Source organism: Dasypus novemcinctus, chromosome 2 (assembly GCF_030445035.2).
Source record: "Dasypus novemcinctus isolate mDasNov1 chromosome 2, mDasNov1.1.hap2, whole genome shotgun sequence".
NCBI lineage: Eukaryota > Metazoa > Chordata > Mammalia > Cingulata > Dasypodidae > Dasypus > Dasypus novemcinctus.
The window spans coordinates 158,966,527-158,989,714 of NC_080674.1; the positions used below are offsets into that span (position 1 = coordinate 158,966,527).

The following is a 23,188-nucleotide window of genomic DNA, read 5'->3' on the forward strand; positions in this document are numbered from 1 at the left end:
GATCAGGACCAAAATGTCAGGTTTTTACTCTCCTGATTCCATTTCATTACTGAGATTTATTTTTCCATAATTGGTACTAGAAAACATTACCTCCCACAGCAACAACCTTTGTTTCCTAGATTTTTGTCTATCTTGTGTCACATCTGTGTAAACATCTAGCTCCCTTATTCTCCTTGAGTACAAGGCCTATGTATTGTTTTTTATTCCTTCGGTCTTGCTTATAATAGGTATTAATAAATGAATTAGTAAAGGAATGATCTGTCAGACTTTGGAAAGAAAGTCAATTATAGATATTTTAATGTTAAAGGAATCTTTAATGATGATCTTTTCTTCAGTGAACATGCAAATATGTGCACAGCAGACAATTAGATGTTCTTAGATACCCAGATTGCATAGGTTTAGGTTTAAATTAGTTACCTATTATTAGTTATCCTCTGGAACTCAATGACCCCATTCGGTGGGGGTAGTAAAAGTTACCTCTTAAACATAAATAATTCTAGGACACCAGAGACACTTATCAGTGATTAATTTAAAGCCATCCCCACCATGGGCCCTATCATCACCACTAGAAAAAGATTGTTTAAAAAACATAAGTATAAATACATGCTTTTAAAATGCAAGCAAAAGATAAGTAGAATTTTAAAACCCAGAATCTCTTGGCATTCCACTGAGTACATACTGTAAATTTAGTGAGCAAATTTTCCAATATGAATTTGTCTTTTCCTGCCTCCATTCCCATGAGATTGGCAGATAGTAACAAAAAGAAAATGAACTAATCATCTTTGTTTTGAGTACTAGCTGTCATTATCATTGAATTGAAATTAATCAAAATTTTAGGTATAGAATGCTCCGATTATCTAAAGCATTTTCTAATATTTCTATCTTCCACCTCCTGTTTTTGCAAGTAAAGTAGATTGTGAATAATTTTAGATTTTTATTTATTCTGTAGTTTTTATTTTTTTAAAAAGCGTAAATTTAGAAGATGCAGCTATAAAAAGTATGAATCTCAAGAAGTTGGCAGGTTTTAGGGAGGAAAGTGCTTGGGCTTGGTTAGCATAGACTTGAATCCAAATCTGAGCTCAGTCACCTCTGTGTGGACACCAATTATTTCACCTTTCTCAGCCTATTTTCTTATCTTAAAATGGTTGTATTCTCACATTAGAGGTGTGAGAAGTAAATGAAATGTGTGATTGCCTACAACAGTAGGCCCACAAATATTTTTTTATTGTGCTTTATTTTACACATTTTTTTCCTACATTTTTATTGCTGTCTAGAGTCTAGGGAGACAGGAAGACTGGTTAAGTCAAAATTAACTACAAAAACTCAGCTAAGCAATTACAATGACTTCTTTTCCTTCCAGTCTTTTGGGGTGTGTGTGTGTATTAGCCATGACACACAAATCCGTATTTTCAGACTGAAGGAGCAAGAAAATTATGTCAGCGATCTTAATTATTTTCATCTTAATCAAAAGGAAGAGGCATTATTACATGCAGATGATATGTAAGGAAGTTTTGGCTCACTTGAAGAGGAGTTCTTGTGTTTTTTAGTACTTAGAGTCTACAAACTTTTTACCAATGTTTCCTCAATGCCATAAAGGAATTGGCCAGTTTGGCATGAGTTCTTCGATGCTTTCTTTCATGGAAAATGTCTTAAGTGAAAAAAATTCTTAAACACTAAAATAAAATCAGGAAAACTAAGGATGAAATGTAATTTTCAGAAACAACTTTAATAAAACCTGACTTGAAATAACTGTGATTAAAGTGTTTAGATTTAGAATGCATTTTCTAATTCTTGTTTTACATTGGCATATTCTGGTTCATTCACTGACTGTTGACCTACCTTTTTGAAGCACAGTGGAGCTGCCTTGAGACTTCACAACAGCTCAGCCACATGGATGCACTATAGGTTTTCCATACCCTGCCTCAGTATTAAGGGTTTATTTTTCTACCTTGTTGACTCTCTTCCTTCTGTATTTCTTAGATCTGGACAGTGACTCCTTCCACTCTTGCATTGCCTACTTTCTGTGTTTGCATCTTCTTCTAGTTGTATTGTCTGTGTGGCTACTGCATTTGTACTGCTGGACTACATCCATCCTGCCAGTCAGATTGTCAGCTTGCGGTCTTGTTCTAACCGTCATCATCTTGATGTTCTTCCCAACCTCCGACTGCTTGGCCTTGTGTTTTCCTCTGCTGCTCAGCTGACTTCCGCATTCCCAGCCCTCTCACCTAATGGTACTTTGTTGAGCCAGCCTTTCCTACAGTTTGTCCTTGCATTTTCATGATTCTTCTCAATTTTGTCTGCACACACTCATTCCCATTGCTAGTTAGTATAATCATATTCCTATCCATCTAGTCTACACTAAAATTCACTGTGGCAGTATTAAAACATGACCCCAAAACTCCTTGATACTTCTCACATCGAGGGGTAAGATCTGTGTCCACTCTCCTGAATCTGAGCTTTGTGACTACTTGGCCAATAGAATGCAGTGGAAGTAACTATCTGTTTCTAATCCCAAACCTTAAGCTGGAAGCCTCCACTTTCTGTCTTGAGATGCTTACTCTTGGAAGCCAGCCACCATGCCAAGAGGAAGGTGAAGCAACCTTTGAAGAGGAACTGAGGGCCCTGGCCCATAGCCCTGGCTGAGCTTTACTGGCAGTACCATCTTGCCAGACATCTAAGTGAGCCATCTGGAATGTGGGCTCTCCACCCCACAGTGGAGTCACCTCAGCTGACACCACATGGAGCAGAGTTGAGCTGATCCCACCAAGCCCTGCTAAAGGGCAAATCTGTGTGCAAAATAAATTTATTATTTTCAGTCACTTAAGTTTTGGGGTGTGTTTTCCCCTGCAACAATGGATAACTGATAAAGTCTCCCAGTCTTGCTAGTTTTGCCACTCTACTATCAGAACTCTGCCTCCTTTTTCACTTACCAGCTCTTTTGAACATCCACAGCTCACACATTCCATTCTCAGTGGACTGCTCCGGCTGGAAGAACATCCTAACAAGAAAACAGCTCTAGATTCGAGAATTACCAAAAGGGGAAGCAGACTTCACTCAATGGATAGAGCATCCACCTACCACATGGGAGGTTCGTGGTTCAAACCCAAGGCCTCCTTGACCCGTGTGGAGCTGGCCCGCGCTCAGTGCTGATGCACACAAGGAGTGCCGTGCCACACAGGGGTGTCCCCCGCGCAGGGGAGCCCCACATGCAAGGAGTGCAGCCCGTAAGGAAAGCCGCCCGTCACGAAACAAAGTTCAACCTGCCCAGGAGTGGCACCGCACACACGGAGAGTTGAGGCAGCAAGATGATGCAACAAAAAGAGACACAGATTCCCGATGCCACTGACAAGAATAGAAGTGGACACAGAAGAACGCACAGCAAATGGACACAGAAAGCAGACAACTTGGGTGGGGGCGGAGACAAATAAAAATCTTAAAAAAAAAAAAAATTACCAAGGACATGAAAATGACAATCGAAGCAGAGTTGATCAATTTTTAAAGTAAATGTGATTTCCCACACACAAAAAAATACAGGAATCAGATTGTCAGTTCAAAATAATTTGCACATGTTTAATGATACCTTTCTAAACAATTTTTCAAAGGGAATATCTTGGGTCTTTGGAAATGAACTTTAAAAGTTTTGCATTCTGCCACAAACATTGCCAAAATGGTAAAAACAAAGATTATGAGAAATGCATGTTTGTTCACCTATCAGTAGCAGCACTACGATTTGGCCCTGTTAAATTCACTCTCAGCAGCTGATTTAGAACCCCAGCTATCAACTCTTATTTTCTGAAGCCCATCAGTTTCTTCTCTTAGCCATAATCTGACTGAAAAAATAGGGATTTTCCTTATTTACTCTGAAACTCATCCCCAACTTTGTTTTCTGCCAGAGGAACGTTGTCCGGCACAGCGTGGTAAGCTGACAGCAATGAACTGCTTTTGTTTAGAGAATGGAAATGGGCACTTAACCCTTCTATTTTACCCTTCCTACCCTCTGAGAAGAGAGTAGATTAAACCTTTCCCTTTTGGTTTTTAACAAGCAGAAGGTAAAGATATAAAATACATGGACACTGCAAACGTAAATAGCAGTCTCAAAGTATCTGGACTGTTTCAGCATATGAACAGCACAACGCCTAGCCGTTCTTTCCAGCACTCTTGGTCCGCAATTTGTAGCATTTGCAGGCAGTGCAAGGCGTTTCACATCCCCTGTCTCACGTGATCATCACAACCACCTAACAAAGTAAAGCAAGGATTGTTTTATAAAAGAAGAAACTGGGTGAGGCAGAGAAGGTACATTAATTAGTAATTCTCAGAGGTTGGACTTGAACTGAGTCTTCAGAGATTCGGCTCCTTTCCATCAGTCCCGCGCGGCTGTAACCCTGGTGCTGAAGCTGAGGAGCCGAGGAACGCACACCTGCGCCGGAGTCGGGATGGGCCAACCAATGAGGAGCTCGTGCCCGGGAGGCGGGGCCGGGGCGCTGCCAATGAGCAAGCCCGCCGGGAGCGCGGTGCAGCTAATGGGGGCCTTGTGCTGGAGAGAGACGGCTGCCAGGCCAATGAGAGGCTGCGGGCCGCGAGGCCGAAAGGCGGGACGGCCCGGGGGGCGCGGGGTGGGGTGGAGAGCTGAGCGGCAGCCTCGAGCGCCGGAATCCCGGTCGCCGCCCGCCATGGCCCGCGCTGCCCAGCTCTTCGCTGCGCTGGCCGCGCTCCTCGCCGCCGCCGCTGCAGGCGGAGACGCCCCTCCCGGCAGAATTGGTGCGGGAAGGACCGGATGGGGTGCTGAGCTGGGAGGCTGGGCGGGAAAAGGGTTCCCATCGGAGAAGCTGGGTGGGGGGAAGGGAAGGGAAGGGCTGCTGGGTGAGGGAGGGGTCCGCGAGAGGGGAGCGGGGGATTGGGGGGGGAGGGAAGACGGGAGGGGCTGGGGTGGGCGCGCAAGGGGACCGCAGTAGGGAAGGTGATGATAGGGAGGGTAGCGTGGGCATGTGAGGAGGGCTGTTGGGGGCGGAAAAGAGGCTTGAGGCAAGTCTGGCCTCTGACCTCACGGAAGGTTCAGAGTCTTTTCCTGAGCATCTGTTAGGGACCTGGCCCTTTGCTAGGTGCCCTGGTACAAAGGACAGGGTCGGGTCAATGTCATTGACAAAGGTTTCTTGAAGGCTGTCTATTAGCCTGGTGTCCAGCTCCCTAGTTTCTTCCTGGAGGGGAAACAGCACCGTACAGGGAAGTTAGTGCTCACTTGACAAAGGCAGTGAATACAGAGGAAGGTCACGTCCCCTCTCTCCCCTGGGAACAAGTAGGAGACAAGTTCTAGTGGAAGCAGAGCCTCTGACAAATGCTACTGTACTTGCTTTATCACATATCCATCACACATCCTTCTATCCATCTCTATTTTGATGTATCTCAAATTCAGTTGCAAACATCAGGATACCACGAAATACCTCATGATACATACTGACCAGCACTACATATTTGTCTGCAGTTTCCTTATGTTTTCGTTTTAACACTTGACGATGCCTGAAGATTTTAAAGTCCCTCATAAAATTCCCATCATCAGAGATGCTGGGTTTCTGGTCTGGCTCTTGCCCCTACTCCACCAGGCTGCCCCCGTGTGCTCCCCAATTAGCAAGAGTTCCTCGGATGTTCCATGCAAGTAGCACAGACTTGATGGATCCAGTGCAGTGTACTCAAGCGTTTTGGCTTATAGAACCTCAAGCCAGGTCATAAAGGGTTAAAACAGACTTAGTGGGGCAGCAATCAGTTTGACACTGAGAGTTTAGGTATTTCAGAGGCAACTCCTGAGGGTTCGTGGGGCCAGAGAAGGCCTCTTGGAGGTAGACTTTGAGGCAGGCTTTGAAGGAGAAGGAAGGCAGTAATGAGCTATCTATCTCTTGGGAGCAGACAGCAGTGCAGGACACTTCCAACTGACCACTGGGGAAAGAGTGTGGCCTTGTCCCAGCAGAATTGCCACTGGCCAAGCAGAGCTTGCTGCCTGCTTTACTCCAACTGGTCTGCCCACCTCGCCCCAAGTCACCCAGGACAGGACTTGGCAAGTCCAAGCTGTCCTTTAGCTTTACTGATTTTCCTCACTCCTAATAGCAGCCACTGCCCACCCTTGCTGGTTTGTACTCTACCTGCAACAAGAAGTATTGGGGTCTTGTTCGGATGGCTTCAAACCCTGGGCTCCTGCAGGCTAAGTCTAAACACCTCACTGTGGCACTTGGGCCCTTTAACCCACCCATAGTTCCACACACTGCCCATTCTCTTGAGAATGAGTTTCCTCTCACTTGCAAAAGCCATGTATATTGTCCTCCCGGGATCCTGGCCAAATATTGCTTCCCCTGTGAAGCCGTTTGTACTCATGCCCTTTCTTGCAGAAGTCATTGCTTCCGCAGGATTTCCTGGGATCCCATTGTTTTACTTTTCATAGGTAACTGTGCCCACTCCCTGCCTGGGCACCTGGGGGACAGAAGCCCTGTTTGATTCATCTTGGTGGGTGTTGAATGAGTCAGTTCACAGTGAGGTGATGTCTTTCCCATAGCCCTTCGGCAGCTTCCAGGTCTTGTGATAACAGTGTTTCTGGAGAGAAAAAAAAAAGTGGGTAATTTGGAACCCTATTCATAAATGGAGGCAGGGAACACACTGGTGTGTGTATCAGAACCAATTTAAGGGCATTCTTAGAAGTAGCTATAAATACTGAGAACAAGGAAGTGGTCTGTTCTTTCGCCATGCAACAAATGCTTACTTGAGCTCTACTGTCTGCCAGGATCTGGAGATAGAGTGACCCTGCTCTCAGTCCCTGGAGGGATATGCCTCAAAAGCATTAGGCTGGGGTAGAGTGGAGTGTGCTATGGAAATGTGTAGGGGGGACACTAGGCTCCTCTTTGGTGGGTTCAGGGGCACCAGGCTAAAAATGCCGTAAGGGCTACAGAACGCGGCCAGGAAAAGGGAGAGAGGAAAAGCCTTCCAGGCCATAGGAGCTGCTCATGCCAAGGCACAAAGGTGACCGAGAGCGAGGGCCTGTGCTCCTCAGCAGAGGGAGGAGAGACAGAGGAGAGGTGGCAGAGGTGGGGGAGGTCACAAAGCACCTCATATGGTCTGTGGTTTGCCTGGCACTTCTTGGCCAGGAGCTGGTGGTTTCTAGGGTCCAATAAGGACCACTCACACCGATTTATCTCCTCTTCTTTCAGGATAGGGTTGCTAGACTGACAAATGAGAGGTAAGCTGTGTCTCGGATACACGGTGGGCAAGCACTGTGGGCAGGGGGTAGCCCAGCTCTGTAGCTTCATGACTGGCTTTCTGTTCCTTGGCAGTGCTTACTAGTAGTGGCCTGGACAGTGGTGCCCAAGAGCACGCCAGAGCTCTGTCCAGTGAAGCATTCTAATCAGTGTCCTGGATGAGAATACTCTTGGCATAAGAACCAAGTTTGTAAGTTAACAGGAAGGTTGGAGGTGTATTAAAGACAGTGGATAATAGGACCCCAAAGAAACCTCAACAGGCAGAAACTTCAGAGAAAGAGCCCAGGCTGGAATAGGCGTCTATAAGGTAGTGAGCAGCCCGTCACAGGGGGGACTCCAGCCTTGTGTGATTTAAGCATCAGGTGGTAGTGTACCAGGGCCTGGCAGGCTTTCTCTGAAGGGCCACACAGTCTCTCATATCTACTCCACTCTGCAAAGCAGCTTTAGACAGTAAGTAAAAGAAAGAGCATGGCTCTGTTCCAGTAAAACTTTGTCCTGCCCTTTGGCTGCTAAAGTGTCTTTAATCATAGGCAGCAGTTTTGGGGATGGCTCTGCTCTTTGTGAAGAGCTTTTCTAAAAACTCAGGCTGGAAGTTTCCTTCGTGAAATGTGAGGAGCCTGTGACACACAAATGTCTGGGAACCCCCAGCCCAGGAGGCCACCCCGGTGTGCCCTGCAGCCTCTCACTCCTGTGCCCTGTCTCTTCTTCCCTCCTGGGCCTGTCGCAGCGGTGGTGGGGGCCGGCATCGGAGGCGCCGCCGTGGCCCATTTCCTCCAGCAGCACTTTGGGCCCCGGGTGCAGATCGATGTGTACGAGAAGGGGACCATAGGTGGCCGCCTGGCCACTATCTCCGTCAACAAGCAGCACTATGAGAGCGGAGCCGCCTCCTTCCACTCGCTGAGCCTGCATATGCAGGACTTCGTCAAGCTGCTGGGTGAGTGCGCGGTGCCGGGGCCCCAGCTCGGCTCGCTCGGGCCATTCCCGAGCTGCCCGGAGGGTCCTGGAATCTAATCTCACTTCCCAGATAGAGGAGCTGAGACCAGGGAGGGAAGGAACTGGCCTGAGGTTACACAGTCAGCCGCGGAGCTGGGATTAGAACTTGGGTTTGATTCCCAGGCAAGTTTCTTTCCCTTTCAGTTTTCTGCCTGTTAGTGATCGGAACCCTGCTGGTTGCCAGGTGCTGCGTGCCTACCAGGCATCTGGCCCCTTTCCGGCTGGCACATAGGAGTCACCTCTGGTGCCCCCTCCCGGCCTGCAAGATGGGTGTTATGGTCTCCCCCCAAGGCACCTGAGACCCAGAAATCTTATATCCGTTGATCAAGGCCAGGCAGCCGATTGATGAGAGCTGGGATTCAGACCCAACAGCACCTATCAAAACTACAGATATACACAGCACTTCTCAGAAGTGGTCCGGCAGATGTTTTTGCAAATGTGCAAAGTGGCATCTTTACCAGGCTGTTCATTTCAGCATTGTTTGAAATAGCTAAAGACTGAAAATGCCCTACCTGCTCATCCACTGGGAACTGGGCTTAAATAAATTATGGTATACCTCCACAGGACTGTTCAGCACCAAAATGAGGAAGTCCATTATGCCTAGGTATAGAACAGTCTCCAAGATACAGTATATTGTGAAGGTGCAGAGCAGTGTATATAGGATATGGGGATGGGGGAAGAAATAAATCATAGATATATACGTAGCTGCAAGTTGTCACACAAAATATCTCTGGAGTGTTGCTGAAGGGATGTGCTTATTGGTTGTCTCTGGGTAGGGGAACTTAGGGCTAGGGACAGGAATGGGAGGGAAAGAAACAGTAATAAAAGAACGATGGTGTTGGACAAGTCATATAACCTCTGAGCCTCAGTTTCCCCATCTTTAATTGGCATTAATAACACCTGTGCTGTGTCTTTCACAAGCTGCCAGAGGTGAAGGGAAAGAACATCCGTCCCATGCTTTGTGAACTGTAGAGTGCTGGATGACTGCAAGGAGCGCTGATGATTTCCATTTCATCTTGCTGCTCCAGGTTCCCTCTCAGAGCAAACCCAGTGCACTGTCAGCCCTTGGACATTCTGGAATGACCTCTGAATTTCCCTTACTCTTGGCTGAGTGGCTCACTGTTGAAGAAAATGTAAAATGATACATTAATTTTCTTTTATTTAATGATTACGAAGGCCAAATATTTTCCCAGTCTATGTGTGTACTCTATAAACAAGCAGCACAAATGAGTAAACCATACCGTTTGCATGTGCATACTTCAGAAACGCCCTGAATTCACACTCAAGTCCCTGCCAGGTCTCCTGGGGGGCCCTTGGCAGGGGACCTGAGGGCTCCGTCCTTGTTGCACAGGCCTGCGGCACCGGCGTGAGGTGGTGGGCAGGAGCGCCATCTTTGGCGGGGAACATTTCGTGCTGGAGGAGACCGACTGGTACCTGCTGAACCTTTTCCGCCTCTGGTGGCACTACGGCATCAGCTTCCTGAGACTGCAGATGTGGGTGGAGGAGGTCATGGAGAAGTTCATGAGGTGGGGCTGCCGGGAGCAGTGGAGCAGGCATTCCTGAGCTGGGAGAGGAGTCGAGGTTGGGAAAGAACCAGCATGGCTGGGAATTGTCAAAAGAGAAAAATTCTTGCTGGGCCTGAGAGCTCAGCTCAGTTCAGTTCACGTTCAGAGCTAGCCCCTAACGGGAAGAACACCCTTATTTGGTGCAGGGATTGGCTTTCCAGCACCATCACTCTAGTATACTCTTTGCCTCTACTAAACTCATAAAAGCCTGTGTTGCAAGCTCATCTGCCTGTGGGGACGTGAGTAAGTGAAGCAGCCAGTGAGAGAGAACAGTGTATGTAGTGGGAAGAAGGGAGCCTGGGAAAGCAAGGCCCCATGCAAAAGGGGGCAGCCAGCGCTCTGCTACAGCCACCCGTGGCCACCCTCATGTGGCTAGATCTTCCAGTTTTTTCAGAAGAAGCCAGAAATCCAGTTTTATATACGAAATCCCCCAGTGTTTCAATGTGTGCAGCCAGTTCATCTTGTCAGCCAAGTGAAACACATCTGGAAGCTGAATGCAGCCTGTGGACCACCAGTTTCCAAACCCTGCTGTACCCTAGTTTTGTCTTCAGTACCTCCCCGCCTCGGGTCCCAGCCCCCTCCCCATCACCTCCAGATATGGAGAACAGGGGTCTGTTCTCACTCTGTCCACTTTTCAGTCCTCTCACTCAGTAGGCTGTTCACTCCAACTCTTTTCCCAAAGCCCCGCTGCACCTCAGGCCTGTTATTTCCTTTCCTTCAGTGCCAGACAATTAAACATGGCGCCAGTCATCCTCCCCTGGTTTCTGGCACTTCTCCACTTGCTTCCCACTAATGTGATTATGCTTTTTATAGCTTTTCTTCCTTACATTCTCCAGATGTCCCCAAAAGGTTATGTCCTAGACCCCTTTTTCATCTTATATTTTCATCCCTTGTCAGTCTTATCTAAACCTGCACTCAGGTCTGTCTTTGTGGGCGATGATTTTTACTTGTCAAGCCCCGGTTTCCCCTAAAGTTATAGACCCACATGTCTAACTGCTTACTGGACATCTCCCCGGGTGTCCCGTTGGTCTTGCAGACTCACCATGTTTACAAACAGCTCCAGAATAGGCAGCATTCCAGAGACCAGCCAGTCCAGAAGTCCATCAGCAAAAGCCGGTCCCTGAGACTGAGTCGTGGAGGGGCAAGACGTGAGCCCTGGAATGAGCGGAAGCCCTGTCAAATTGGGCCAGAGGGAAAGACAGGCTGGGCTAGCAGGGAGGGTGACAGTATTGGCACAAGGCTGCTGCTACCAGGTCCCAGGTGGTCCTAGAGGCCGTGGCAGAGCTGAAGCTGTTGGAGAAGGCGACGCGCCTGCTGTAGGGGGCTATGGCCACTGCCTGATGTCCCAGCTGGGCGAGAGAAGGGCTGAGATCTCAGGCAGGGAGCAGATCAGAGAGGGGTTGTGACCGTCATTCATCGGGGCCTGCAGGCCTAGGGGGACACCAAGTACTCGCCCTTCCCGCTGCTCTCTCTGTCTAGGTGATGCGGGCCCCCCACAGGCGGAACCAGGTGAGAGGACCATAACCAGCCTCCTCCCTCACCCCTCCATGTGGGGAGAAGGTGGCTGGTCTCCGGGGGGTCCCCAGGTGCAGCGACCAGTACCGTGTGGGTGCCTGGGAGGCCTTCATGCCAAGGCCCCAGCTCTGTGTGTCTCCCAGGATCTATAAGTACCAGGCCCATGGGTATGCCTTCTCGGGCGTGGAGGAGCTGCTCTCCTCGCTGGGGGAGTCCGCCTTCGTCAACATGACCCAGCGCTCCGTGGCCGAGTCCCTGCTCCAGGTCGGCGTCACGCAGCGCTTCATCGACGACGTGGTCTCCGCCGTCCTGCGGGCCAGCTACGGCCAGTCGGCAGCGATGCCCGCCTTTGCCGGTGAGCCCTTGCCTGCCACTGCTGCCCAGAACGGGCCGGGTTCCCAGGAATAACCTCACGCTTATCGGCCCATTACGCGCGCCTCAGCATTTTGTTGCCCCAGTCTCATTTGATTCTGGCCCTTCAAAGATAGCGAAGGCAAGGCTCAGATCACAGGTCCAGTGTGTTTCTTCCACTCCTGGTTGTCTGATGATCTGTGGTATGTGCACACATGTTAGGATTTATGTGATGCTTTGCCGTTCACTCTTTTTTCATTGTTTTTGGGGCATTTTTGTTGTTTTCATTTTTTAAATAATTTATTGAAGTATATCATTCATACATGCATAATCATGATAAGTGTAGCATAAAAGTGAGCTTACAAAACAAACATGCCTAACATCACACAGGGCTCCCACACATCACCCCGCCACCAACACCGTGCATTGTTGTGAAACATTTGTAACAAATTATGAAACAGCCTCATCGAAGTATTTTTACTAACTATAGTCCATGTCTTAAGTTTGGTGTCTTTTCCCCCAACCCGCCCTATTTTGTTGTTGTTCTTAAACCATATAATTTATCTAACGTGTACAATTAATGGCATTTGGTATAATCACTGAGTTGTGCATTCATCGCTTCAATATTAGAGCTTTTTAATTACTCCAAAAACAAAACAAACCACTACCATACCCATATGTTAACACTACTAATTAGAAATCCTGTGATGGACTTTCACCATTTCTGTTCTTTTACAAGCAACTTTTTACCAATTCTGTACTGATTAAAACTTCGGCTCTCCATTCTCTAACCACATACTACTCTCTGGTGACTTATTTTCTAGCTATTAACTCCATGAGTTTGCTCATTATATTTAGTTCATGGTAACGAAACCATACAATAATTGTCCTTTTGTGCCAGACTTGCTTCACTCAACATAATGTCCTCCAGGTTCACCCATGTTGTCACATGCTTCATGACTTCATTTATTTATACAGCTGAATAATATTCCATCATGTGTTTATACCACAATTTGTTTATCCATTCCTCAGTTGAAGGATAAACAAACTGGTTGTCTCCATCTTTTGGTAATTGTGAATAATGCCTCTGTAATCAGTTTGCAGATGTCTGTTTATGTCACTGCTCCCAGTTCTTCTGGGTATATACCTAGTAGCGGTATGGCCAGTTCACACAGTAGATCTATATCTAACTTCCTTAGGAATTGCCAAACAGACATCCACAGTGGCTGTTCCATTCTATGTTCCCACCAACAGTGAATAAGCATTGCTCTCTCTCCACATCTTCTCCCAACACTTGTGCTTTTCTGTTTTGTTAATAGTGGCCATTCTTGTAGGTGTGAAATGATATTTTTGTAGCTTTGATTTGTATTTTCCTAATAGCCAGTAATGTCGAACATTTTTTCATGTGTTTTTTTCACCATTTGTATTCTTTAGAAAAATGTCTATTGAGGTACTTTGCCCATTTTTTAACCAAGTCATTTGTCTTTTTATCGTTGAGTTGTAGGATCTCTTTTTATACATGGATATTAGACCCTTGTCAGGTGTGTGATTTCCAAATATTTTCTCCCATTGAGTAGACTGTCTTTGTTCCCTGTTCACAAAGCCCTTTGAGGTACAGAAGTATTTAATTTTTAGGAGGTCCCATATATCTATTGTTTCTTTAGTTGCTAGTGCTTTGGGTGTATGGTTTAAGATACCCCCACCTACTAAAAGGTCTTGTAGATGTTTCCCTCCTTTATCTTCCAGAAGTTTTATTGTCCTGGCTTTTATATTTAGGTCTTTGATCCATTTTGAGTTGATTCTTGTATAGGGAGCGATAATAGGGACCTTCCTTCCTTCTTTTGGTTATGGATATCCAGTTCTCCCAGCACCATTTGTTGAAGAGACTGTTCTGTTCCAGAAAAGTGGACTTAGTGGGCTTATCGAAAATCAGTTGATCATAGAGGTAAGGGTTTATTTCTGAACTCTCAATTCAGTTCTGTTGATAAATGTGTCTATCTTTATGCCAAAACTATGCTGTTTTGACCACTGTAGTTTTGAAATGCACTTCAGGTTCAGGAAGTATGAGTCCTCTGACTTCACTCTTCTTTTTTAGGATGTTTTTGGCTATTCAGGACCCCTTTCCCTTCCAAATAAACTTGGCAATTGACTTTTCTATTTCTGTAAAGTAGGCTTTTGCGATTTTTATGGGTCTTGCATTGAATCTATAAATCAATTTGGATAGAATTGACATATTCGTGACATTTAGTCTTCCAACCCATGAACATGGAATATCCTTCCATTTGTTTAGGTCTTCTTTGATTTTTTTTAGCAGTGTTTTGTAGTTTTCTGAATACAGATCCTTTGCATTCCTAGTTAAATTCATTCTTAGATATTTAAGTCTTTTTGTTGCTAGTATAAATGGAATTTTTTTCTTGATTTTCTCCTCAGCTTGCTCATTCCTAGTGTATTGAAATGCTACTGGTTTTTGCTTGTTGATCTTGTATCCTGCCACTTTGTTGAACTCATTTATTAGTTCTAATAGCTTTATTGTGTAGGTCGTTCTGGATTTTCTAAATACAGCATAGTGTCATCTGCAAATAGTAAGGGTATTACTTCCTATTTTTCAATTTGGATGCCTTTTATTTCTTTTTCTTGCCTAGTTGCTCTAGCTAGAACTTCTAGCACAATGTTGATAACAGTGGTAAAAGTGGGCATCCTTGTCTTATTCCTGATCTTAGAGCAGGGGTTCTTAACAAGGGTCCATGAGCTTGAACTGAAATTTTTTAAAAAATATTCTTATGGGAATGTGTTGGTGTGGGTGTGACGTATTTATTAATGAATGCACAGTATAGTGTGGACTTAGTAAGGGGTCCATGGTTTTCATGGACAAAGGGGTCCATGGAACAAAAAAGGTTAAGAACCCCTGTCTTAGAGAGAAAGCTTTCAACCTCTCCCTATGTTGAAATTGAATACTGTGTTGTCTGTGGGATTTGCGTACATGCGCTCTATTATGCTGAGGAGCTTCCTTTCTATACCTGTCTTCTGAAGTGTTTTTATCAAGAAAGGATGCTGGATTTTGTCAAACGCCTTTTCTGCATTGATCAAGATGATCATGTGTTCTTTTTTCTCTTTGTTAATATGGTTTATTACATTAATTGATTTTCTTATGTTGAACCACCCTTGCATACCAGTAATAAAACCCACTTGATCATGGTGTATAATTCTTTTAATATGCTGTTGGATTCAATTTCCCAGTATTTTGTTGAGAAATTTTGCATCTATGTTCACTAGAGATGTTAGTCTGTACTTTTCTTGTATTATAGTATCTTTATCTGGCTTTGGTATTAGGGTGATGTTGGCTTCTTAAAATGTGTCAGATAATTTTCCCTCCTTTTCAATTTTTTGTTAGAGTTTACACAGGATTGGTAATAATTCTTCTCAAAATGTTTGGTAGAATTAACCTGTGACGCCATCTGGTCCTGAATTTTTCTTCATGGGAGGTTTTTAACGGCAAATTCAGTCACTTTACTTGTAATTGGTTTGTTGAGTTCCTGTATTTCTTGTACAGGCAATATAAGTTGTTTGTGCATTTCTAGGAATTTGTCCATTTCATCTAAGTTGTCTAATTTGTTGCCATAGTTTCTTTTTTTTTTTTAAGATTTATTTATTTATTTTTCTCCCCTTCTCCGCCCCAACCACCCCAGTTGTCTGTTCTCTGTGTCTATTTGCTGCATCTCCTTCTTTTGTCCGCTTCTGTTGTCAGCTGCACGGGAATCTGTGTTTCTTTTTTGTTGCGTCATCTTGTTGTGTCAGCTCTCCGTGTGAGTAGCACCATTCCTGGGCAGGCTGCACTTTCTTTCACACTGGGCAGCTCTCCTTACAGGGCACACTCCTTGCGTGTGGGGCTCCCCTACACGGGGAACACCCCTGCGTGGCACGGCACTCACTTGCGCACATCAGCACTGCACATGGGCCAGCTCCACACAGGTCAAGGAGGCCCGGGGTTTGAACCTCAGACCTCCCATGTGGTAGACGGACTCCCTAACCACTGGGCCAAGTCCACTGCCCTACAGTTTCTTATATCCTCTTATGACCCTTTTTATTTATGTGGAGTCAATTGTAATGTCCCCCTTTCATTCCTGATTTTATTTATTTTCATCTTCTCTCTTTTTTTGTTAGTTTTGCTAAGGGTTTGTCAATTTTATTGATTTTCTCAAAGAACCAACTTTGGTTTTGTTGATTTTCTCTATTGTTTTTGTGTTCTCAATTTCATTTATTTCTGCTCTAATATTTGTTATTTCTTTCTTTCTGCTTGCTTTGGGATTGGTTTGCTGTTTTTTTTCTCATTCCTCTAGGTGTTCAGTTAGATCTTTGATTTTAGCTGTTTTCTAAAAAAATATAGGCAGTTAGAGCTAAAAATTTCCCTCTCAGCCCTGCCTTCATTGTATCCCACTAGTTTTGATAAACTGTGTTCTTATTTTCATGCATCTCGAGATATCTACTAATTTTTCTTGCAATCACTTCTTTGGCTCACTGATTGTTTATATGTGAGTTGTTTAGCCTCCATATGTTTGCAAATGTTCCCCTTTCTCACCTGTTATTGATTTCGAGCTTCATTCCATTATGATCAGAGATGGTGCTTTTATAATTTAAATCTTCTTAAATTTATTGAGAGCTGTGTTGTGGCCCAACATGTGGTCTATACTGGAGAAAGATCCATGAGCACTTGGGAAGAATGTGTAGCCTACTGCTTTAGGGTACAATATTCTGTATATTGTCTCTCAGGTCCAGCTCATTTATCATATTGTTCAAGTTCTCTGTTTCCTTGTTGAAATTCTGTCTAGTTGTTCTATCTATTGATGTGAGTGGCCTGTTGAAGTCTCCAGCTATTATCATTGGGACATCTTGGGAGCAAATGTATTCTTTCAGTTTTGCCAGAGTTTGTCTCATATATTTTGGGCACCCTGGTTAGGTGCATAGATATTTATGACTGTTACTCCTTCCTGCTGGATTGTCCCTTTTATTAATATAGAATGGTCTTCTGCATTCTCTTATCACTTTTCTGCATTTAAAGTCTGAGACCAGTGTAGCTATCCATCCCTGTTCTCTTTTATTTACTACTTGCATTAAGTATCTTCTTTCAACCTTTCACTACTTTCAGTCTGTTTGCATCCTTGGGTCTAAGGTGAGTCTCCTGTAGACAGCTTATGAATGGCTCATGTATTCTTATCCACTCTGTCAGCCTATATCTTTTTTTTTTTTTTTTTTTAGAAGAAGGCAGAGATTGAACCCAGGACCTTGTACATGGGAAGCAGGTGCTCAGCCTCTAAGCTACATCCATTCCCCAATGAAAGATGGGTCTTTTTGTTCATTTGTTTGTTTGTCTTTAGGGGATACCAGGGAGCAAACCCAGGAACTTGTATCTGGGAAGCAGGCACTCAACCACTCCAGCTATATCTGCTCCAAGCCTATGTCTTTTGACTGGGGAGTTTACTCCATTTACATTCAATGTTATTACTATAAAGGCATTACGTCAACCATTTTATTCTTTGGCTTTCATATGTCATATCTTATTTTTGTCTTTTTACCTTTTTGGTTACCCTTTCTGATAGTCTTCACTTCTATACTCTCCTCTAAGCCTCTCTCTCTTCTCTTTTCTTTTCTGGCTGCAGAACTACCTTAGGGGTTTGCTGCAGAGCTGGATTCTTTTTTTAACAAGCTCTCTTATTATAGTTTCTGTTTATCTGTGAATATTGTAAACTTACTATCATATTTGAAGGACTGTTTTGCCAGATAAAGAATTCTTGGCTGGCAGTTTTTCTCCTCCTGTACCTTAATTGTATCATACCGCTGATTCCTTGTCTCCATGTTTTCTGAAGAGAAATTCATTCTAAGTCTTATTGCATGTCCCTTGTATGGGATGTATCGCTTTTCCCTTGCTGTTTTCAGAATTTTCTCTTTATCTTTGGCATTTGGAATTCTGAATATTATGTGTCTTGGAGCAGGTCTATTTAAATTTATTCTAGTTGGAGTATGTTGTGCTTCGTGGACATGTGTATCCATGTCTTTCATGAGAATTGGAAAATTTTCAGCCATTATTTCTTCAGCTACTCTTTCCGTTCCTTTTTCCTTCTCATCTCTTTCTGGAACTTCCGTAACACCTATGTTTGTGCACTTCATGTTACCATTCAAAATCCTGAGCCCCTGCTCTGTTTTTTCCATTATTTTCTTTCTGTTCTTTCTCTTCAATTTTAGTTTTTTCCTCTATGTTCCTGATCTTTTCTTCCATGATTTTAGATCTCTTGTTTACCTCTATTTTATTTTTAATCTCACTTATTGTGTCTTTCATTCCCATAAGCTCTGTTATTTTTCTATCCAAGATTTCAAATTTTTCCTTGTGCTCATTCATTGTCTTCTTAATGTCTTTTCTTTCTTTAGCCATGTTTTCTTTCTACTACATGATTTGATTTAGGAGATTAGTGTGACTGTCATTAATTAACTGTTTCAAAGTCCTGTGTCTTGTCTGGAACCTTGATTTCTTCCTTTTCCTGAGTCACATCTTCCTTTTTCTTTAAATAGCTTGTAATTTTTTGCTGGTGTCTAGGCATCTGATTCTGATGCCAGGTTTACTCTGAGGTTCAGTTTCTCTCTCTTGCATAGGGATTTACTGTTAAGTAGCAACGGGATTTACTGCTACCACTGTTCTTTGACTCTTGGTTCAACTTGTTCTAGATATTTAGGATTGCCCCTGTTTAACTGCTCAAACCCCCTAGGCTGAGGACCTAGTAATGGAGTATAGGCCAATTTCCAAGAGCCTTGGAGAGTGAGGCAGTAAAGGCATCTGCTTCCCTCAGTTATTTATTTATTATTTTCCCCATTTTGTGCACTTTTCTGTCTGACCAGCAGGTGGTGCTCTTGGCAGCCCTCTCAGCTCAGACCCCAGGTGCTATGGGGGCATGCAGTCTGTGTATGGTGGGTGTGGTGGGCGGTGAGGAAGGAATGTCCTCAGGCTGGCCAAGCCTCACAACCTTTCTCAGAAGCTGTTCTCCCTCGGAGTGCCGTTCCTCCCCCAGCCTCCTCAGTAACCAGCCCCAGGGCAATGGGGAGGTGTTTGAGAAGGCAAATTATCTTTAGTTCTCTGCTGGCTCTCGGATCAAACAGTTTCACACCCACACTGGGCCTGGGAGTGTAGGAACCCTCCAATGCAGCAGACCAAGTTCGCTAGCCAAAATCTGAACTTTCTGTAGGCTAATTCTCCCTTTTTGGGGGGAAGAGGACCCCTGAAACCCCTTGGTGTACAGCCTCTGAAGTCCATAGACTGCTGTTTGCTCTGAGGGTGGGGGGATGGGCACCCGCTGCTGCTTTTGCAGCTGTACTCACTGATTTTTAGCCTGCTGAGACACTTTCCTTTGCCCCTCTCCCTGCTGGGTGGTGTCTCTCCTTGCCCTGATGTCCTTATCCCCAGAGTGGCCCTCCAGACAGTCTCCACCTGTCCTCTAGCTATGTTTTCTGGGAGAGAAGTGATCCCTCAGCCTCTCTAATCCTCTCTCTTCTCTAAGTGTGGATCTTAAGGTTGTCAGTCTTTATGAGCAGACATCTGCTGTCCACTTGTCTCTTTTTTTTTAAGATTTATTTTTTTATTTATTTCTCTCCCCTTCCCCCCACCCACTGTCTGCTCTCTGTGTCTGTTCGCTGTGTGTTCTTCTTTGTCTGCTTGTATTCTTGTCAGTGGCACCGGGAATCTGTGTTTCTTTTTGTTGCATCATCTTGCTGCATCAGCCCTCTGTGTGTGCGGCACCACTCCTGGGCAGGCTGCACTTTCTTTCATGCTGGGTGACTCTCCTTATGGGGCGCGCTCCTTGCACGTGGGGCTCCCCTACGTGGGGGACACCCCTGCGTGGCACGGCACTCCTTGCGCACATCAGCACTGCGCGTGGGCCAGCTCCATACGAATCAAGGAGGCCCGGGGTTTTAACCACGGACCTCCCATGTGGCAAGTGGATGCTCTGTCAGTTGAGCCAAATCCACTTCCCTGCTGTCCACTCTCTGGTTCCAAGAACTACCCCTGTGAGGCCTCTGGGCCCTTGGGGATTGATCTGTTGGAGCACTTGGTCTTCCCAGCTCATTCCTGGGGTGGGTGTGCATGTGCTTACCCCGCCCCAGGTTCCTTCAGTGGCCTACATTGTCTCGTGCCCATCACCTCTCCTCCTTGCTCACCCTTCCTCCCTGCTTACCCCTCCTCCCTGCTGTCACCTCTCCTCCTCCTTGCTCACCCCTCCTCCCTGCTCACCCTTCCTCCCTGCTCACCCTTCCTCCCTGCTCACCCCTCCTCCCTGCTGTCACCTCTCCTCCCTGCTCACCCCTCCTCCCCGCTGTCACCTCTCCTCCTTGCTCACCCCTCCTCCCCGCTGTCACCTCTCCTCCCTGCTGTCACCTCTCCTCCCTGCTCACCCCTCCTCCCCGCTGTCACCTCTCCTCCCTGCTCACCCCTCCTCCCCGCTGTCACCTCTCCTCCCTGCTCACCCCTCCTCCCCGCTGTCACCTCTCCTCCCTGCTCACCCCTCCTCCCCGCTGTCACCTCTCCTCCCTGCTCACTCTCCGGCTTGTGCCTACCTTTGGGCTGTTGCCTCTGCCCGTCCCTCTGCCAGGAATGCCCCTCCCCAGTAGTCATAGTAAGCTTCCACTCCTCCTTCATGTCTTTGCTCAAATGTTACCTTCTCCCTGAAGCTGCCCTGACCACCCTGTTTTCCATTACACGCCCCCTTCTTCCTGTCCCTGGCACTCCCAGCCACCCTTCTCTGCCCCTTTATTCCCGTAGCAGGTATCACATCTTCTAGCAAACTATTGAATTTTCTTATTTTATCTCCTCCCACTGGAATGTAAGCTTCACAAGGGCAGGAATCTTTGCCTCTTTGGTTCACTGATGTATCCCGAATACTTAGAACAGTGCCTAGACCACAGTAGGCACAGAATAAATGCATGAAAAGGTTCGTATTACAGGTACTTCCCACATGCCCAGGATGTTACTTCCCTGGCTCTTGGCACAGCTGGCTCCTTCCCAGCTCAGCAGGGCTTTCCAGTTCATTCTTCCAGTACTGTTTGTGTATCCTTCATAGCACTTTTTAATAGAAGCTTTATTGAGATATAATTCACATACTATAAGGTCACCCATTAAAAGTGTATAGTCAGGTGGTTTTTAGTATATTCAGAGAGTTGTACAACCACCACAATCAACTTTAAGACTTATCACCCCAAAAAGAAACCTCATACCCTTTAACCACCACCCCCTCCCCATCTCCCGAGCCCTCCAGCCCTAGGCACCCACTAATCTGCTTTGTGTCTATGGATTTGCCTATTCGGAACATTTCCTATAAATGGAATCAAATGATATGGGGCCTTTTGTGGCTGGCTTCCTTCCTTGAGCATGTTGTTTTCACCTCATAGCATTTTGAATTTTGCTGTATTTTTTTGTATGTCTGCCGGTGGTGGGGAGGGAGGCCCCGACAGGATGGTGCTGGACGCTCCAGCCCCACTGCCCTTGGGTTCTGAGAACTCACTGGCCACCTTCCCCCTTGGTCCAGGAGCCATGTCACTAGCGGGGGCCCAAGGCAGCCTGTGGTCGGTGGAAGGCGGCAACAAGCTGGTTTGTTCCGGTTTGCTAAAGCTCACCAAGGCCAACGTGATCCACGCCACGGTGACCGCTGTGACACTGCACAGTTCAGGTGAGTGGACGGAGCAGGAGGCGTGGCGCCTCCACTCCTAGACTGTCAGCACTTCTACTTCCTCTATGCGTAAACCCTTGTTTGTGAGCTACTGGGGAGTATTTAGGGAAAAAAATAAGCCCCAGCACTGCTGAGTGACACCAGAGGGCACTGTTGTCCCAATTTAAGAGTCAGAGCCTAAAATCTAAGTCTTGCCTTAACCCCACCCTGTTCATGTTACCATGGAGAACTCTGAGTGACAGCCTTGGCCAAGCCCCCCGGGTGGTCAGCAACAGAACCGGAACAGGGACGTGTGTCTCCTGACTCCCAGTCCAGTGCTCTCCCCTGCAGCTGCACCAGTCCACAAAGCCTGGGACCCACCGTCTCCACAGCCCCGCTGTACCCTTTCCACCAGGGTCAGCTCCCTTCCGCGGTGGGCGCACCTAGGAGATGAGCAGGTAGACGCCAAGACGAAAGCTGCCTTCTGTGTCCTCTGTTCTTCCAGAAGGAAAAGCCCTGTACCAGGTGGGCTATGAGAACGAGGGGGGCCACGGCTCTGACTTCTACGACATCGTGGTCCTGGCCGCCCCCCTGCACCTGGACAACAGCAGCCGCAGCATCGCCTTCGAAGGCTTCAGCCCACCCACTGAAGATGCCCAGGGCTCTTTCCAGCCCACCGTCGTCTCCTTAGTCCACGGCTACCTCAACTCTTCCTACTTTGGTTTCCCCGACCCTAAACTTTTCCCCTTCACCAACATCCTTACCACGGATTTCCCCAGCTTCTTCTATGCACTGGACAACATCTGTCCTGTCAACGTCTCAGCCAACTTCCGGCGGAAGCAGCCCCAGGAGGCCGCCGTGTGGCGAGTCCAGTCCCCCAGGCCCCTCTTTCGGACCCAGCTGAAGACGCTGTTCCGTTCCTATTACTCAGTCCAGACAGCCGAGTGGCAGGCCCACCCGCTGTACGGCTCCCGCAGCGCCCTCCCGCGCTTCGCGCTCCACGACCAGCTCTTCTACCTCAACGCCCTGGAGTGGGCAGCCAGCTCCGTGGAGGCAATGGCCGTGGCCGCCAAGAACGTGGCCCTGCTGGCTTACAACCGCTGGTACCAGGACCTGGACAAGATCGACCAAAGGGATTTGATGCACAAGGTGAAGACTGAACTGTGAGGGCCCCCGGAAGAGCCCAGAAGATCTGTCCTCCACCGAAGAGGGTTCATCCCCCACAGCAGCCCAGGACTGTCGCAAGCAGCACCTGTCCACCCAGCCTCTCCTCCTGACCCCCCCGTGTGTCCTGCTCCTTCTCCCTCCTGTGTGGGGCCAGGCGGCCCTCTGTCTGCCTGTGTGTCTTAAGGACGTACACAGTGGTGGCTTCTTTTTTTCAAAAGGAAGAAGGGGGTGGGATTTAAGCCAGTGTATTCATTTTATTTATTTATTAAGAAAAAGAAATAAAAATCCGACTTCTCAAGCTGCTTCTCTCTTGGTTTTCTGACGAGGAGACATAGGGATGAATAGGGGAGGGAAGGTAATTTCTTTACTGTTTCTCACTTGCCTAATCCCAAAATGAATTGAAGGCAACGTACCATGAAACATTTACAATCAGATGGTTACAAAGAAAGTAGAAGGGGAGATTAGAAAACATGAAGAAATGATACCCCTGTTTGTTTAGTGTGGGCTTGCCCGACATGACACCTAGTTAAGAGCTTGCGCTCACTGTCTCTGAGCCTCTCAGTACTGCAGAGGGTGGGAGATGGCTGCCCCAGCAGAGCCTTGAGAGAGTCAGAAGAGTCCCAAGATTCCCAGCATCCGGCGGGGAGAGACAAGTTTTTCCTTGGTACCTCGAGGAGCT

General features: G+C 46.5%; 1 protein-coding gene across 4 annotated transcripts; it reads left to right on the top strand.

Moving 5' to 3' along the window:
- The first annotated feature begins 4,624 nt into the window (after positions 1-4,624).
- PCYOX1L (prenylcysteine oxidase 1 like) lies at positions 4,625-22,807 on the top strand. Of its 4 annotated transcripts, XM_004450965.5 has the most exons (7): positions 4,662-4,758; positions 7,188-7,216; positions 7,963-8,169; positions 9,580-9,754; positions 11,452-11,663; positions 21,223-21,363; positions 21,848-22,807. In XM_004450965.5, the coding sequence occupies exons 2-7, from the start codon at positions 7,210-7,212 to the stop codon at positions 22,507-22,509; spliced, it is 1,404 nt and encodes a 467-aa protein (XP_004451022.1). In that variant the 5' UTR covers positions 4,662-4,758; positions 7,188-7,209; the 3' UTR covers positions 22,510-22,807. The 4 variants fall into 4 exon arrangements, with proteins under 4 accessions (XP_004451021.1, XP_004451022.1, XP_058136793.1 ...); XM_004450964.3 differs by lacking the exon at positions 7,188-7,216 and having other exon boundaries at positions 4,625-4,758; XM_058280810.1 differs by having other exon boundaries at positions 4,673-4,758; positions 7,188-8,169.
- Positions 22,808-23,188: the final 381 nt, after the last annotated feature.

What these genes read in the sequence shown, in the direction of transcription:
- PCYOX1L (XM_058280810.1), top strand. Translation starts at nt 7,866, where the DNA reads ATGTCTGGGAACCCCCAGCCCAGGAGGCCACCCCGGTGTGCCCTGCAG. An exon ending in GGACTTCGTCAAGCTGCTGG is followed by an intron (nt 8,170 to 9,579) that starts GTGAGTGCGCGG and finishes CTTGTTGCACAG; the next exon opens with GCCTGCGGCACCGGCGTGAG. An exon ending in AGCGATGCCCGCCTTTGCCG is followed by an intron (nt 11,664 to 21,222) that starts GTGAGCCCTTGC and finishes CCCTTGGTCCAG; the next exon opens with GAGCCATGTCACTAGCGGGG.